The following is a 13,455-nucleotide window of genomic DNA, read 5'->3' as shown; positions in this document are numbered from 1 at the left end:
ATTTATAGTTGGGTTATAGGGGACTTATTTGTGTCCCCATGAACACACATTACTTCAATTGTTTGCTTACTCACAGTTTTGTGTTTACATACACATGGTATGTAATGAATGTAATCATGTTTCTGAGTTTAATAAACCATCTAACTCTTTCTTCTGCTAAAATAGTGCATTCCACATGTTAGGTTATGCCTCAATGACAAAAGCCAGATTCATCAGTAGCAAGCAAGAACTCAGCATTTCACACTTCATAGGCACATTTCAGACACAGACTATTTATCATCCTATGGGCTATACCTTTAAACCGTCCAGATTTTCACAGAATGTCCACATTTTTGCCTGGCATTGTTGCTCTGTTCCTCATGAAATTTGTGACTTTCTGGCAAATTTGAGGACTGAAGTCACTAAATAATGGCTAACATAGCTAGTTTTCATAGGTATAGCACTGTTATCATTAGTTTTGCAGTACTTTGCTATACCTCCAGGCATACAACAGTTAAAGTAAACTAGTTCAGAAAGTAATGCACTTTGTTTGTTTACAAGCAGAGGCACACTCTTAAGAGAAGGCTTGCTATGCACACGTAGTGCTTGCAAATCAAATAGTCCAACTATGAGATTGCATCAGCTCATAAAAAGGGACATGTATATTATCTAGCCTTTCTTTGAAATGGTATAGCCTCTGAACTAAAATATATAATACAGGTGTAGGGTGCAAGGTGAGCCAATAATCTGAGAAGTCTGATTTTACAATGGATCTCTTCCAATTTATTTTACAACTAAATATGCTCTTTTTTTCAATCCAAAGTGTTTACTTAGACAAAATGAGTTTTATCAGGCAGTTTCACTTAATATGAATTCAGGATATTGTTCTCATTATTTTAGATTTTGATGCACTGTATTATAAGATGAGGAGTACAGAGTAATATAGCCCTAAGTATGGTCCAGGCAACTTGAAATCAGTTAATGGTTCAGACACCTTCTGAATCTGGTGGGAGGGGAACTGATGCACCTTAGCCTGCTCATCCCTCCTTGAGGAGATATTCTGGGAGCAGGTGCCTGAAGCATAGGAGTGACAATGGTAATATTATAGTCAAAGAGTTTTGTTGTCACGGTGCCATTGCATGGCCTCCTGAGATGTCAACCCTGCATATCAGTGGGTATAGAGTTTAATGTAATAGCCCTAATACAAGCAGCATATATGCCTGACTCACCACCACCTCCCACCATGCAAGATCCATTTCTCCAGCCCATCCACCAAAGTGCCACCATCCAGGGTTAGTGCCAGGAGTGAAGGTTACAGGAATTTGAATGGGCGCCTAGCAGCTGATAGTAAACATGTGATGCTAGAGGGCCAAAAACAAACATTAATGGTTTTATGTCTTAAATGATGCCTGGAAAGTGCTATCAGTTTTATTTTGTTTACTGACTTACAGAATAAGTAAATAAGTTAATGTTTACCTTACTACTGTATCATTTGGCATCAGAGATAACTTGTGTTTTGTTAATTTCCTTCAATATATTTATGTAATATATGCAAACTATTGCAGACTATCAGCAGAAGATCCAACCGAAACATGGAGCTGTGATATGAAACAATGGGAAGACAGATCTAAATCTAATATCTACAATTGCAGAATGAACATTCCTGCTGGATTTGCATATCATGATGAATTTCTTGTCAAACTTAAAGTCATCTTTTCAAATGGAACCCTGATGGATTATATGGAAGAAAAATTCGAGCCAGCTAAAAGAAGTAAGTAGTAAATTCACATGATATATTATTATATTTTATAGGACTACTTTGAGAATGAGCAGTAAATGCAAATATGATTCGAATGTCAAGTGTGCACATGGGTAAATCAGGGCACACACAACTGTCCCAATCAACCTCATGAAAAGCTGTGCCGCTCAAAAAGAAAATCACGAGTACATGCCACTGAGCTGGTCCGCAGCGGCAACATGTGACTATAACAGCAGCATGATAATTGTATGTTGTAGGATTTATTAAAAACGGCATATGTAGTTCAGTATTAACTTAACCATGATTCTTGTTGTATACTATTGCAGAAGTGGCACATTGCCAAAGTGATACTTTTTTTTGCAGAATAAACCTAAATAATGACAAACAATACTCCAATATTTGTGGCTTTGTAACGGTAAAGGAGTGACACATTGTCAAGTGGACAGCACAGTGTCTCAGTGGTCAAAATCTATACCTCACAGCTGCAGAATTTGAGTTCAGTCTTGACTTTTGGGGAATTCTGCATGTTTCTTCCCATGTTTCCATGCATTTTCCCTAGGTAGGCTGGTTTCCTCTTAAGAGCATGCTAGCTGACTGGCTACTGTAAATTGCTTATATATGCTGCATTTAACCTTACCATCGTGACTGAAAAGGGGTCACACTAGACCTGTTCACCTGCCTAGTTAAAAATAAATAATTTAACTGATACTCCACAGAAAATGCCTAAATAGTAAACCATATTCCTGCAACATTTATAGCATTGCAAGTACAGCAATAAGTAAACCAGCTACCCTTTTAAACATAGCACATTGTCATGAGGATGCTATTTTGTAGAATATGTCTAAACAATTAAAATTATAGTGAGATATGAATAACACTGCAACTGTAACAATATATATAAAGCCAATTATTTCTTTAGGTAATGCTTATCTGGGTTTTAATTCACCAGTTCAAAGCAAAAAGGCATACAATAAAGAATTTTCCTTTTTTAATTCTGGTGGAGTCAACACAGCAATTGGTTCCTGGCTACCCATCCTCTTATCTATCTTGAGTCTCCATTTAGGAATTTCATAAATGACCCTCCACTAGTATGGAATCTGTCATGAATTAATATGCAGTTCGGCAGTAACAAGTGATACTTTTAAAGAGTCAGGTTATGAAAGGAGATGGGTCTCACTTTACTGAGGGTATTATAGGGACTGACACTGTTGGTAGCCTTAACTGACAATCATTTGTGATCAGCAATCTAATATGCAATCACAAATATGCAGTTTGTTTCATTCCACTTTAAAGAGAGACAGATTGTAGTATCTTGGTGAATTCATGCTCCTTCACAAAAAGGTGATCTTGGAATTAGAATATTTAAAGACAAGGGATGTGAAAATGCAACAGGATGAGGGAATTACACACCTACAAAGAAGCACAGAAGGACTGAATGTGCAGAGAAAATGATCAGTGGTACGAATTAAAACAAAAACTAATAAAGACATTAACAGCTATGACATTATGGGTAATATTTTTTTGCCACTGAATTTTTATTTGCATGTCTCTGAATCGGCATTACTACCGTGACTTGCAGAACACTGCTGAGCTGCACTTCAAGGTAGTAAACTGCTGCTTGTGTAGCATTGGCATTCCCCCATATAGTCACTGTTCCACACACATAAGTACACATTCAAACACACACACACACACACACACACACACACACACACACACACACACACACACACACACACACACATATATATATGCACACACCACAGGCCCTGTACCTGTCCCTCTGATTTTTCTTTCTTCCCATCCATTATGGCACACTTATAGTTGCCCTGGTGGCTAGTGTGTGTGTCCCCCCACCTCTGAGCACTGTAATAGTGTAAGTGCCTTTATGACATATTTGTAGAATTTCTGATGTTTATTGGCTCCCCCACACCCCCAACCCCCTATATCTATACTTGCTGATATGGCACGCAGAAGTTGAGCAGTCCCTTGTGTCTACTGATCTCAACTCCTTCCATTTCCAATCCCTGTACTGATGCTAGTGCCATCATGGTACTTAAGTAAAATGTATCCCTGGTGGCTAGAGTTTCCTCTCAACCTATGATCCCCGTACTGATGTTGGTGCCATTAAGTCACTTCATGGATGGGTTATCCCTGCTATCGGCTCCCCCCAGGCCCCAATCCCTGCATTATGATCATGGTAGATTGTGTTCAATACTGCAATATGGTGAAGCTGGCTGTGCTTATCTACACAGTCAAGCAATTTCTTGAATCTCTATGTATGTAGATGCCTTTCTAGAGATAGTTCTGGGGAAGAGAGCACATGGATAATTAGCATATGCCACAACCCTGGACTGCCTCATTAACATACAGCATGGTCATGAAGCCAGCGTTATGCAGAGCTATATGTCTTTATGCTAGAGCACCATGCAGCACCATGATAGTGCCCTTACTGAATTCTAAACTGCAACCACAGGGAGTATACAGAGGAGTACATGTCATGTTACCTTCATGAATGCCTCCCTTTCTGTTTCAAAATGCAAGCATGCAACTAAAATAGAAAAAAATAAATGTGCAGTTCAGAACACTAGATACAGAAGAATATGAGTTAAGAACTTTTTTCTATCTTTTTGTAATAAAGTACATGATGTTAAGAAAGTAAGATGAAAGAAATATTTGGATAGGTGGGTGGGAAGTATGAGTAACATTTAATGTGAGTGAAGGTGATATATTGCATGAACCAAAACTAATAATGTTAAACAGAAAAAAAGCACTGTTATATACTGGGGATAACCTAAAGTCTTTAATTGAGAAGAAATACAAAAAATATTTTATGCCCTTATCAAAGGGTGCGGTAATAGCCCCACAGCCCTACTGTTATTTTCAATCTTTATTAACAGACTGGCCTTCTTATCATTCTCATCATTCTTTATGCTGATCACATAGTTATTCTTAGAGCCAATCCCTCACGTTAAACTAGTCAAACCCAGCCACTATTCCCATAATACTTGGCTAAACAACCATAAGCTATTCTTGAACCCCTCCAAAACAAAAAGTATGATATTTGGAGACTCACGAAAGCTGAAAAAACTCCTAAAAGTGTCTCTATCACAGATCTAAATGGTATACTAGTACAAATAACCACAAGCTTTAAATATTGAGGTTTATGGTTGCACTAGTCACTTAACTTCCATAACCACATTAAAAATTCCAGGAAAATGATAAAAACTCTTTTATTCTGGTCCTGAAAAATATTTCCCTTTCACTCCATACAAGCTAGAGTTGCAATTGGCAAATGATTTTTTCCCAGCTTTGCTGGAATATCAGCTCCCCATCATAGCCACAGCCTCTAAAAATTTAATTCACTCTACAGTTCAATGAAAACAAAATATGCTAATTAATTTCCAACTCCTCACCCCCACAACTCCCACCCCCGGAACATTGCTGCACCACCCTCTCCAAAAGCCAAATGACTTCCAGTCAGCTAAAGAGCTGAACTAGTCCTAAAGTTTCTTCTTTTCATACTGCTTCATCTAGGTGCCTTCATGCCTATGGGTGTCCAACTCCATAATAAAACCACCCCCTACAACTTCGGTAACTTTTTCCAATTGTCTCCCTTCCTGCAGACCTCCAAATTAAACTGCACTGTACTGACCACCCCTTTTTCATTCTTGTACCCAGACTCTGGCAAACCTCCACCCTCACCCAAAAGAAATCCTCTCCTGCCCTACTTTCAGAGCACAACTCAAAAGAAACTTGCATCAAAAATCTTACTGCAAGTGCTTTTCCACTGAAAAACTCTCTCCTCACCTCCATCACTTCTGCTTCCACCCACTGTTCTCATGAACTGTTTACCTCATATATTTACTACTAAAATTAATCCACATTTGTTTTTCTACTCTCCTAGTAATATTTGTTCATTGTTTCAGTTGTTTGCTGGACCTTGTACCTACTATACTCCATATTTGTGAATTAGTTCAGTTTTTTTGTGCAGAAATCTTCACCTGTGCTGTGCCTGCAGTTGGACTATCATGATCGGTGTTCTACCCTGGTAAGCAAATGTAAGTAAATAAATAAATGCATACATAAATACAAATTACACGTTTAGTGCGAGATTGTAACAAGATATGGACAGTGCAGGGAGAGGGGGCACACAACCAAGAATTGTAAAGCAGTATGTAATGAGACTGGATATTTCTGTTTTGCTTGCCCTTTGTTAGAACAAGATAGGGAAAATGAAGAAGAAAATAGTACATTAGAGGGACAGTTATGTGAAAATGCTATTGAAGATATTTGTGAAGAAGGAAGTATCATAAGAAAATAAGTGAAGAAGAGTATATAGAAAATGTAAACGGGATGGGGTAAATGAAGAAGGGATGGTCTGCAGACACTGAGGTCTCAGATACAAGTGAGAAATAAGTATGGAGTGTTACAAGTGATTAAGGACAGGATGGAGAGTTGGAGACAGAGGAAGAACAAGGACAAAATGAAAAATCAGTTGGGGTTTATGAAAATAAGAGAAAAATAAATAATAAAACATTAAAGTAAGAAAGATGCAAATAAAGGAAAAGGATGATATAGGAATATCAACATTAAATGTAAATAGCATACAAATTATTACACTTAAAAATGACTTATAAAACATTAAAAACATTAAAAACAAAACCTTTATTCACAATTAAAATGGTGGTGAGCACTTTCATTTTCATTCTGAATATAGATCTTCATTAGTCACCATTAAACACTATTACCAGCATTTAAATAACATCCAAACAGTCATGACTACTTCAGTGAATCACCCCCTTCCTTCTCAGCACTATTTTATAATTTTCTCTATTGTTTAAGCCTGAGAAATTGCAGGTGTTTAATCTCATTTGCCAGCAATATTCCCCTCCAATCTAACTTATCATCTGTATCGAACCTCTCATCATACTTGATCAGACAATAACTGAAAATTTAAAAAATATATTGTCTTTTTCATTTCTATAACATTTATTCACATGTCTAGCTAAGGCATAACTTAAATTGAGCTTTTCTGTTGCAGAAAGGTGTTCATAAACTCTCATATGAAACTTTCTTACTGTTCTGCCTACATAAAAAGCAGTGCACATTCCGCACAAGGCAATGTAAACTACATATCTGGACCTGCAAGTAAAACTATTTTTTAACTAAATCTTAAATTTCCTAGACCTTATTTATATTATATTTCCTTCTAACATATGCTTGCAATAATTGCAATTCACACACTTGAACCTCCCAATTGTGCCAGCATTTGACAACACATCATTCATATTATATTCTCTTCTGTAAAAATGTGCTTTCAAATTCTTTTCACTCTTGGGCACAAAGAGGGGCTTCTCCCCAATAATATTCTTAGTATCCAGGGAGCTCATTAAGAACTTCTGATTTCCTTTTATTATTTTTCTACTCCCTCTTTCGTCCACAGAATATTTTAATAAGCATGCTAAAGAGAAATTATTACATTCTCCATTAATTTGATCCTTATATTTTTCATACACAAATATGCCTGAAAGCAAAAAGACCTTTGAAAAAAAATATATGTATGCAATGAGAAATATGTCTATGGTGGGATACTTTAATTGTAACATAAGGAAGGAAAATGGGGAAATAACACACAATATTAAGGTGATTAAAGTGTTAAAAGAATGTGGTGGGTTAAAAATAAGGAAAAAATAGGAACTGGACATACAGAAGAGGAATTTTTAAAAATGAAACAGAGTATGTGATAGATTCAAAGGATATGAAAGAATTGATGGAAGGTGGAAGTGACTGAATCTTCAGATCACAGAGCAGTATAGGCTATAACATAAGATGTCAGTAGAGATAATAAAGGAATAAAAAGGACTAACAAAAGTTAACTGCTGAGGTTAGCAAAAATGATATGAAAGAAGAACTTAGAAATGTATGGAATGAACATATGCCAATAACATTGTGCTATGAAAATTGGACATGTTGGTGAGTGGTGTTAGAGGAAAAGTCAAAACATTTTTTTTTTTAGAATTTGAGAACAAATGAAAGAAGAAGAAAGAAAGAATACAAAAATGAATGAATAATGATTTAACAGTGTAGTAACAGATTAAGAGAAATATGAAAAGAACTGTATGATAAAAATGGAGAAAAAGTAAATACAAAGTAATTAAAACAAGAAGTTTCACCTTTTTTCAGGGAAAGAAGTTAAAATAAGACAATGGAAAATAAATGTAATAAAAGATGAATGTAATAAAAATATAAACAAATAAAAATATGGAGGTGGTTTAAAAATTGTAAGTAGAATGTATGAAAAAGAAACATAATGAGTAAATGGAAAGTGAAGAGGATATCTGGAAATGTTAATAAATATTTAAAAGAAGAAACTGAATGGTAGATCTGGAAGAAACTGCAAGGTAGGAGAGGGAGAAATCAGCAGTGGACTGGATGGAAGAAGTTATGGCTATTATAATGGATTGGGTGATAGTAAAAAAAAAAAGAGTGTTTGCTAAAATATTGAATGAGTGCTTGGAGAAAAGTATAAAAGAAGAAGAAATGTGTGGGGATTTTTTTTTTTAAATCTGGGGATATTTAAGATATAAGATCCAACATCACCACCACCATTTCTGAACATTAGCAATTACTTCAGCCAGTACTGTCCCTCCAAAAGTATTCATTTTTCAAATGGTTTGCATGATACTAGGTGACACCTATCTTCAAAAAATAAGTTGTCAAAGTTAAGACACTAAGTTCTGCCAATATTTTCTTTTTCTGGATTATGAGATAACGAAAGCCACCCAGTGATATCACAGCATGCCCACTTACTCATCCCATCTTAGCTGATACACATAACACCCAAACCTACTCATCCACACCTACCATCCACATCTACTGCCAAGGCCTGCAGAACCAAGTTTTCACCATGATCAGAGATGAGGCTTCACTGTTTAGGAAATGATTGATTGCTTACGTCAGTATTAAAGTATTAATATTTTATTGTAGAGTTTGCACTCCGACCTACTTCTGTGGATACTCTACTTCATGCCACAGCTTGCTATTTGTAGCATTCTGCACCTAGATTATCCACGTGGCACTGCCTTATTAAATATAACACTGTCATTGTACAACTTCATATTGAAAGGTTATTTTGCAGAGTGAGCACAAAATTAATCTTTAGAGAAAAACTTCACAGTGTCCTGCCACAACTTATGTACTATGTGGAAGAGATAAGTGTGCTGAAAGTATGCCTTCAACTGAATGGCAGCTGCCATAGTCAAGAACATAATAATTTCCATATAGAGTTTCTACTTTACAATATTTTAGCAGATAACTTAAAGCACAATCATTTTTTTTTTCAATCTCTGTCATGAATGCATTATCTGCTACTTTGCAGATGCAGATAAAATGATTTGTAATACATGGTGCACAGTGACAACACCCCAAAACAAATAGAAAGTAACCTTGTTATAGTAAGGTTCACAGGCTATAACACACAGGATTATGACTGGGCCTCCAATCATAATTGTGTGTGTTATATTCCCAAAATCCAATTATAAACAATGAATGCAAAGTAAGCTTTTGTACAAAACTGCACAATAACAGAGCCACAGTTCATAAAGGGAAGCTCATGAGATGTGTATAATGGAAACTTCTTTTCAGAACTGGCAACTAACTGACTTAAGACTCTAGCTTCAGTGTGGTGAAAGTACTCCGGGAACATTAATGATGCTCAGTATTTTGATGTGTAATATACAAAACAATAATTTTTTCAAACCTTCCTCACAACTTTAGAATGTTCCCTTTTTATGTGTCATGTTCAAGACATCAGATTAAGCAAGGAGGTATTCATATAAAGTCATGAAGATATTACTCTTGAGTTTATATATGCAGTTTTGAAAGAAAAGGATGTACAGTGAATTGTGGAAACTACAAATGAATGGGAAATAGGTACTCAGGAATACTACATTGATAATTAGCTGACTGAATTAATGCTGTTTAGTACATTGTCATTTATATAATTGGTGACAACTACCATTTAATAAACTGTATTGCCTAATAAAAATACTTACTTTCATCATGGTTTATATTTAGAGTTCCTTTAATGAGGAAGGGGAGAAAATTACCTTTATATTTTTGTTTATCATTTAATCAGTTTCAAAGGAGGGCAAAAGCAAAATGTAGACAAATTCTGACTAGATAACAAACATTTTATAACGTTAATGAAACCTAATTCCTAAGTAACATGCACTGTTCTTGGAATTCTTAAGAGGAATGCTTTTTTTATAGCCATTCAGCCAACAATGTCAAATGGATGAGAAATTTGTTCCATTTGACTATGGGCACTACAGAAGTCCCCTTTCTCTGAGGTAAAGTAACCCCTAAGTGTTGCTTCCAAGCAATGCTGATTTCTTATTGCTGAGAGCCTTTCCTTGTTTTTTGTTTACCAGGTAACAGGAAACGGTGCTGCATATGAATAAACACAGCTTTCCTGAAATGTATTGGTACTTTGCCTGATAGTGGCTATTATCAACACATCAGATCTATTCTGTTTTTCCTGATCTATTGCATCCATATGAGATACAGAAGAGATATAGTGACCCAATTCAAGTGGGTCTTTGAACAACAATAAATAAAAACCAATAAATATATCAAATGATGTTGTGTTTTTCAGTAAAACTTCACCCTCCAGCTAACCTTTCATTCATTATGGACCAGAACTACTACATAATAAAATGGATTCAAACTGGACTAACTTATTTCTCAGGCCATGTTAAGTATGAGTTTTGGTATAAGAAAAATAAAGAATCTTGGGAGGTATGTATACACCATAAATGCATGAGTATATATCTTTATTTCTGTTTATAATATAATTTAACATTTTTCTGCCAGTAACATACGTGAGGAGTAATAGTAACAATTTACAGATATGCAATAACGATAGAGAAACAAGTGATGAATTATAGCAATAATACATGAAAGTGTTATATATATAAGCTGCTTCATATTAAGCCTTACTGTATATTGGAAAATGCCAAGCAAAGACTGTTGAACACTAATGATCCTTTTTACAAATAAACTGTAGTGCAGAGATGAGGATTCATATATGGTTGGCTCATTCTGCTATGCAAATTAGCATAGATAACTGCCATGTGCAGAGAGTGAATAATTCTATGATACTGATAATGTGTCTGGGCAATGATAAAAATAACATAATATGCATGCCATTCTAATGAGTGTATAATAACATGCCAGTGAGGAGCCCCGTGTAAATAAGTCACATAGATTATGCAAATGAAGGAACATGTCATGATGCACACTAATGGTTACCCAGTAATGTTAACTGACATTGTCAGAAATGTCAGGATTTGCCAGTATTTTAGTCAAACAGGTAGATTTTATTCTGAACAAAATGGAAGCTCAACACAGGATGTTAATACTTCAGTCATCTCACACACTCTTGCCACAGGCTCTAAATATAATGTATTATGAGATGCATATACTCTTGTGAGCCTTTGCTTGGTATGCAGGTACTATCCACTACCTAATACATGTCTGATTAGCTCTGTTGTGTTTTGAGTGGCAACCTCTTCTAATATTAGTGCAGTACAAGTTTACAGCACTTGTCTATGAATCTTAGCTATAGTTCTAGTTTTGCACTGTTTGTCACCACCAGCTCAGAAATGGTCGCAACCTTCCATCATTCAAGCTATGTTGTGTCCTAGTAAGCAATAACCACATTTGGTAACAAACTGGCAGCATAATCAAATAAGCTTACAGCTGATATCAAAAGTGACTGTTAGAGAAATAAACACAGGGTTTAGCGACTTAGTTAAAAAATATTTGGATTTAAAGGTAAAGGTATAATGTAAAAACATAAATATATCTTGTTCCATTATTTTTAATGACATGTTAGTATATAAATCCCATGTATCATAAGTGCGTTTATATCATGTTATCGAAAGATGAAAATAGCGAATGCTATTTCATCGGCCCCAAAACATCAAAACACGAAAATATTGAACATTCAGAACAGCAAATTTTTTCCCATGGAAAAAAATTTCTGCTCCAAAACACATACACACAACACAAGCACATCAAACAAACAGCAACCACACACATACACTTAAATTCCTACATCTAACGCTACACTAAACTAAACATACACTACTATCTACCCACTTACCTTAACCCAAACCCTAACCCTAAGGTCCGTCACTATCGCACACTCACCTAACCTGCACCCTAACCCTAACTCACTTAACCCGCCCCTAACCCTAACGTACAAACAATCGCACACTTACCTGAACCCAACCCATAACTTTCCACCACAGTGCTAAGAATAGCAAAGCCACAGAAACGGCCAACCAAATTATTTCCCGAGGAAAGAATTTGCTGTTCTGCAGCTTCGCTATTCTTAGTGTTCGCTGAATAGTGCTCGATATCAGAACATTTGAAGTTTTAATGCTTTGATGTTCTGATATAGACCCATCATAAGTAGTTTGCTGAAGTCTATTTGCTCTGTATTCATAGTTCATTGATTCAGACTTGATTTCTACTAATGAACAGAATTTTTGTTTAGTTTTTAATGTTTAAGTGTTGTGTGTGTGTGTGTGTGTGTGTGTGTGTGTGTGTGTGTGTGTGTGTGTGTGTGTGTGTGTGTGTGTGTCTGTGTGTGTGAGAGAGAGAGAGAGAGAGAGAGATGCTTGTGTATTCGCATCTGTAAAAAAATACCTGTTAAAAATAAACAAAGATTAACATTTATCCAGGATAAATAAAACAGAATTTTCTGACTTTATAGTCAGTCATACATTTGGAAGGCCTCTTTAAAAATATTTTACAGTTTCCATGACATTCCCATTTTCCCATTTTACTTTTAAATAATTGCATGGCCTTTGGAATATTTTTTTCAGTTTTTTTTTTTTTTTTTTTGAGGGTGAAGGGGCTCCTTGCATCTGCCAACCAATTGGCTGATTGCTGCAGCTCTGGCCATTAGTGATGGTCTGTTGTGGAATACCTAGCATATAAGCATCCATCAGAGGATTTTGCATTGCCAGCCATACTTTCACACACATGCCTGATAGAAGTCCTGAAGGTAGATGTACAGAGATTGCAGTGTAGATCCCCTTACTTCTACAACTGATGTCAGCTCATGGATGTCCCTTCCACCTTGGAGTAGACACCTCCATAGATAAACTGATCTCCTCCAAGGAACTCATAAAGAGTGCACATCCCCAGTCATATGCCCCTCCCCGTCCACTCACAGGAGACCTGAGCAAGCACAGCCCTTTCACTTCATCCCCATAAGTAATCACTTCTTCGAGTATGGCAGCAATTAATAAAATGCTGGTCATCTGAGTTGCTGTCAAGCCTGTGTTCTTCTAGTCCATGCAATCAACTCTTTCTGCTTGTATTTTTAATGTACCCTATCTCCACAAGCAGTGTGCCATAATATTAATTTATTTGTTTATTTATTTATTTATTTATTTATTTGCACTTTGTTGACCAGGTTAGTCTCTCACTAGCCCGATGTTCTCTTTTCAGTGGAAACCTGAGATGGCATTTGTACTGCCTAAAGGAAATTTGGCTAGTGTAGTCGGGGAACTTCCCTTACTATTTTTTTAATAAGTGTCATGAGATCTTTTGCATCCACTTGAGCTACCACCGATTCAGGGAGATGAGGCCTCAGATGAATGTTTCATCCAAAGGACAGCACATTCAGGTGAGCAGCA

The 13,455-nt window shown here is 36.1% G+C and overlaps 1 protein-coding gene across 1 annotated transcript in view; it reads left to right on the top strand.

The window, feature by feature from the left end:
- Positions 1–13,455, top strand: part of LOC122817333 (interleukin-9 receptor-like) — a 422,708-nt gene that overhangs the window by 270,597 nt on the left and 138,656 nt on the right. The window contains exons 5-6 of the mRNA XM_044090548.1: positions 1,545–1,750; positions 10,398–10,540. Of these exons, the coding sequence (XP_043946483.1) occupies positions 1,545–1,750; positions 10,398–10,540 (349 nt within the window). The remainder of the gene's footprint in view (positions 1–1,544; positions 1,751–10,397; positions 10,541–13,455) is intronic.

The sequence above is a fragment of the Protopterus annectens genome, chromosome 12.part0, assembly GCF_019279795.1.
Source record: "Protopterus annectens isolate FY-2018-M chromosome 12.part0, PAN1.0, whole genome shotgun sequence".
Lineage (NCBI taxonomy): Eukaryota > Metazoa > Chordata > Ceratodontiformes > Protopteridae > Protopterus > Protopterus annectens.
Note: the sequence above shows the minus strand (reverse complement) of the source record. Positions and strands in the feature narration are given on the sequence as shown.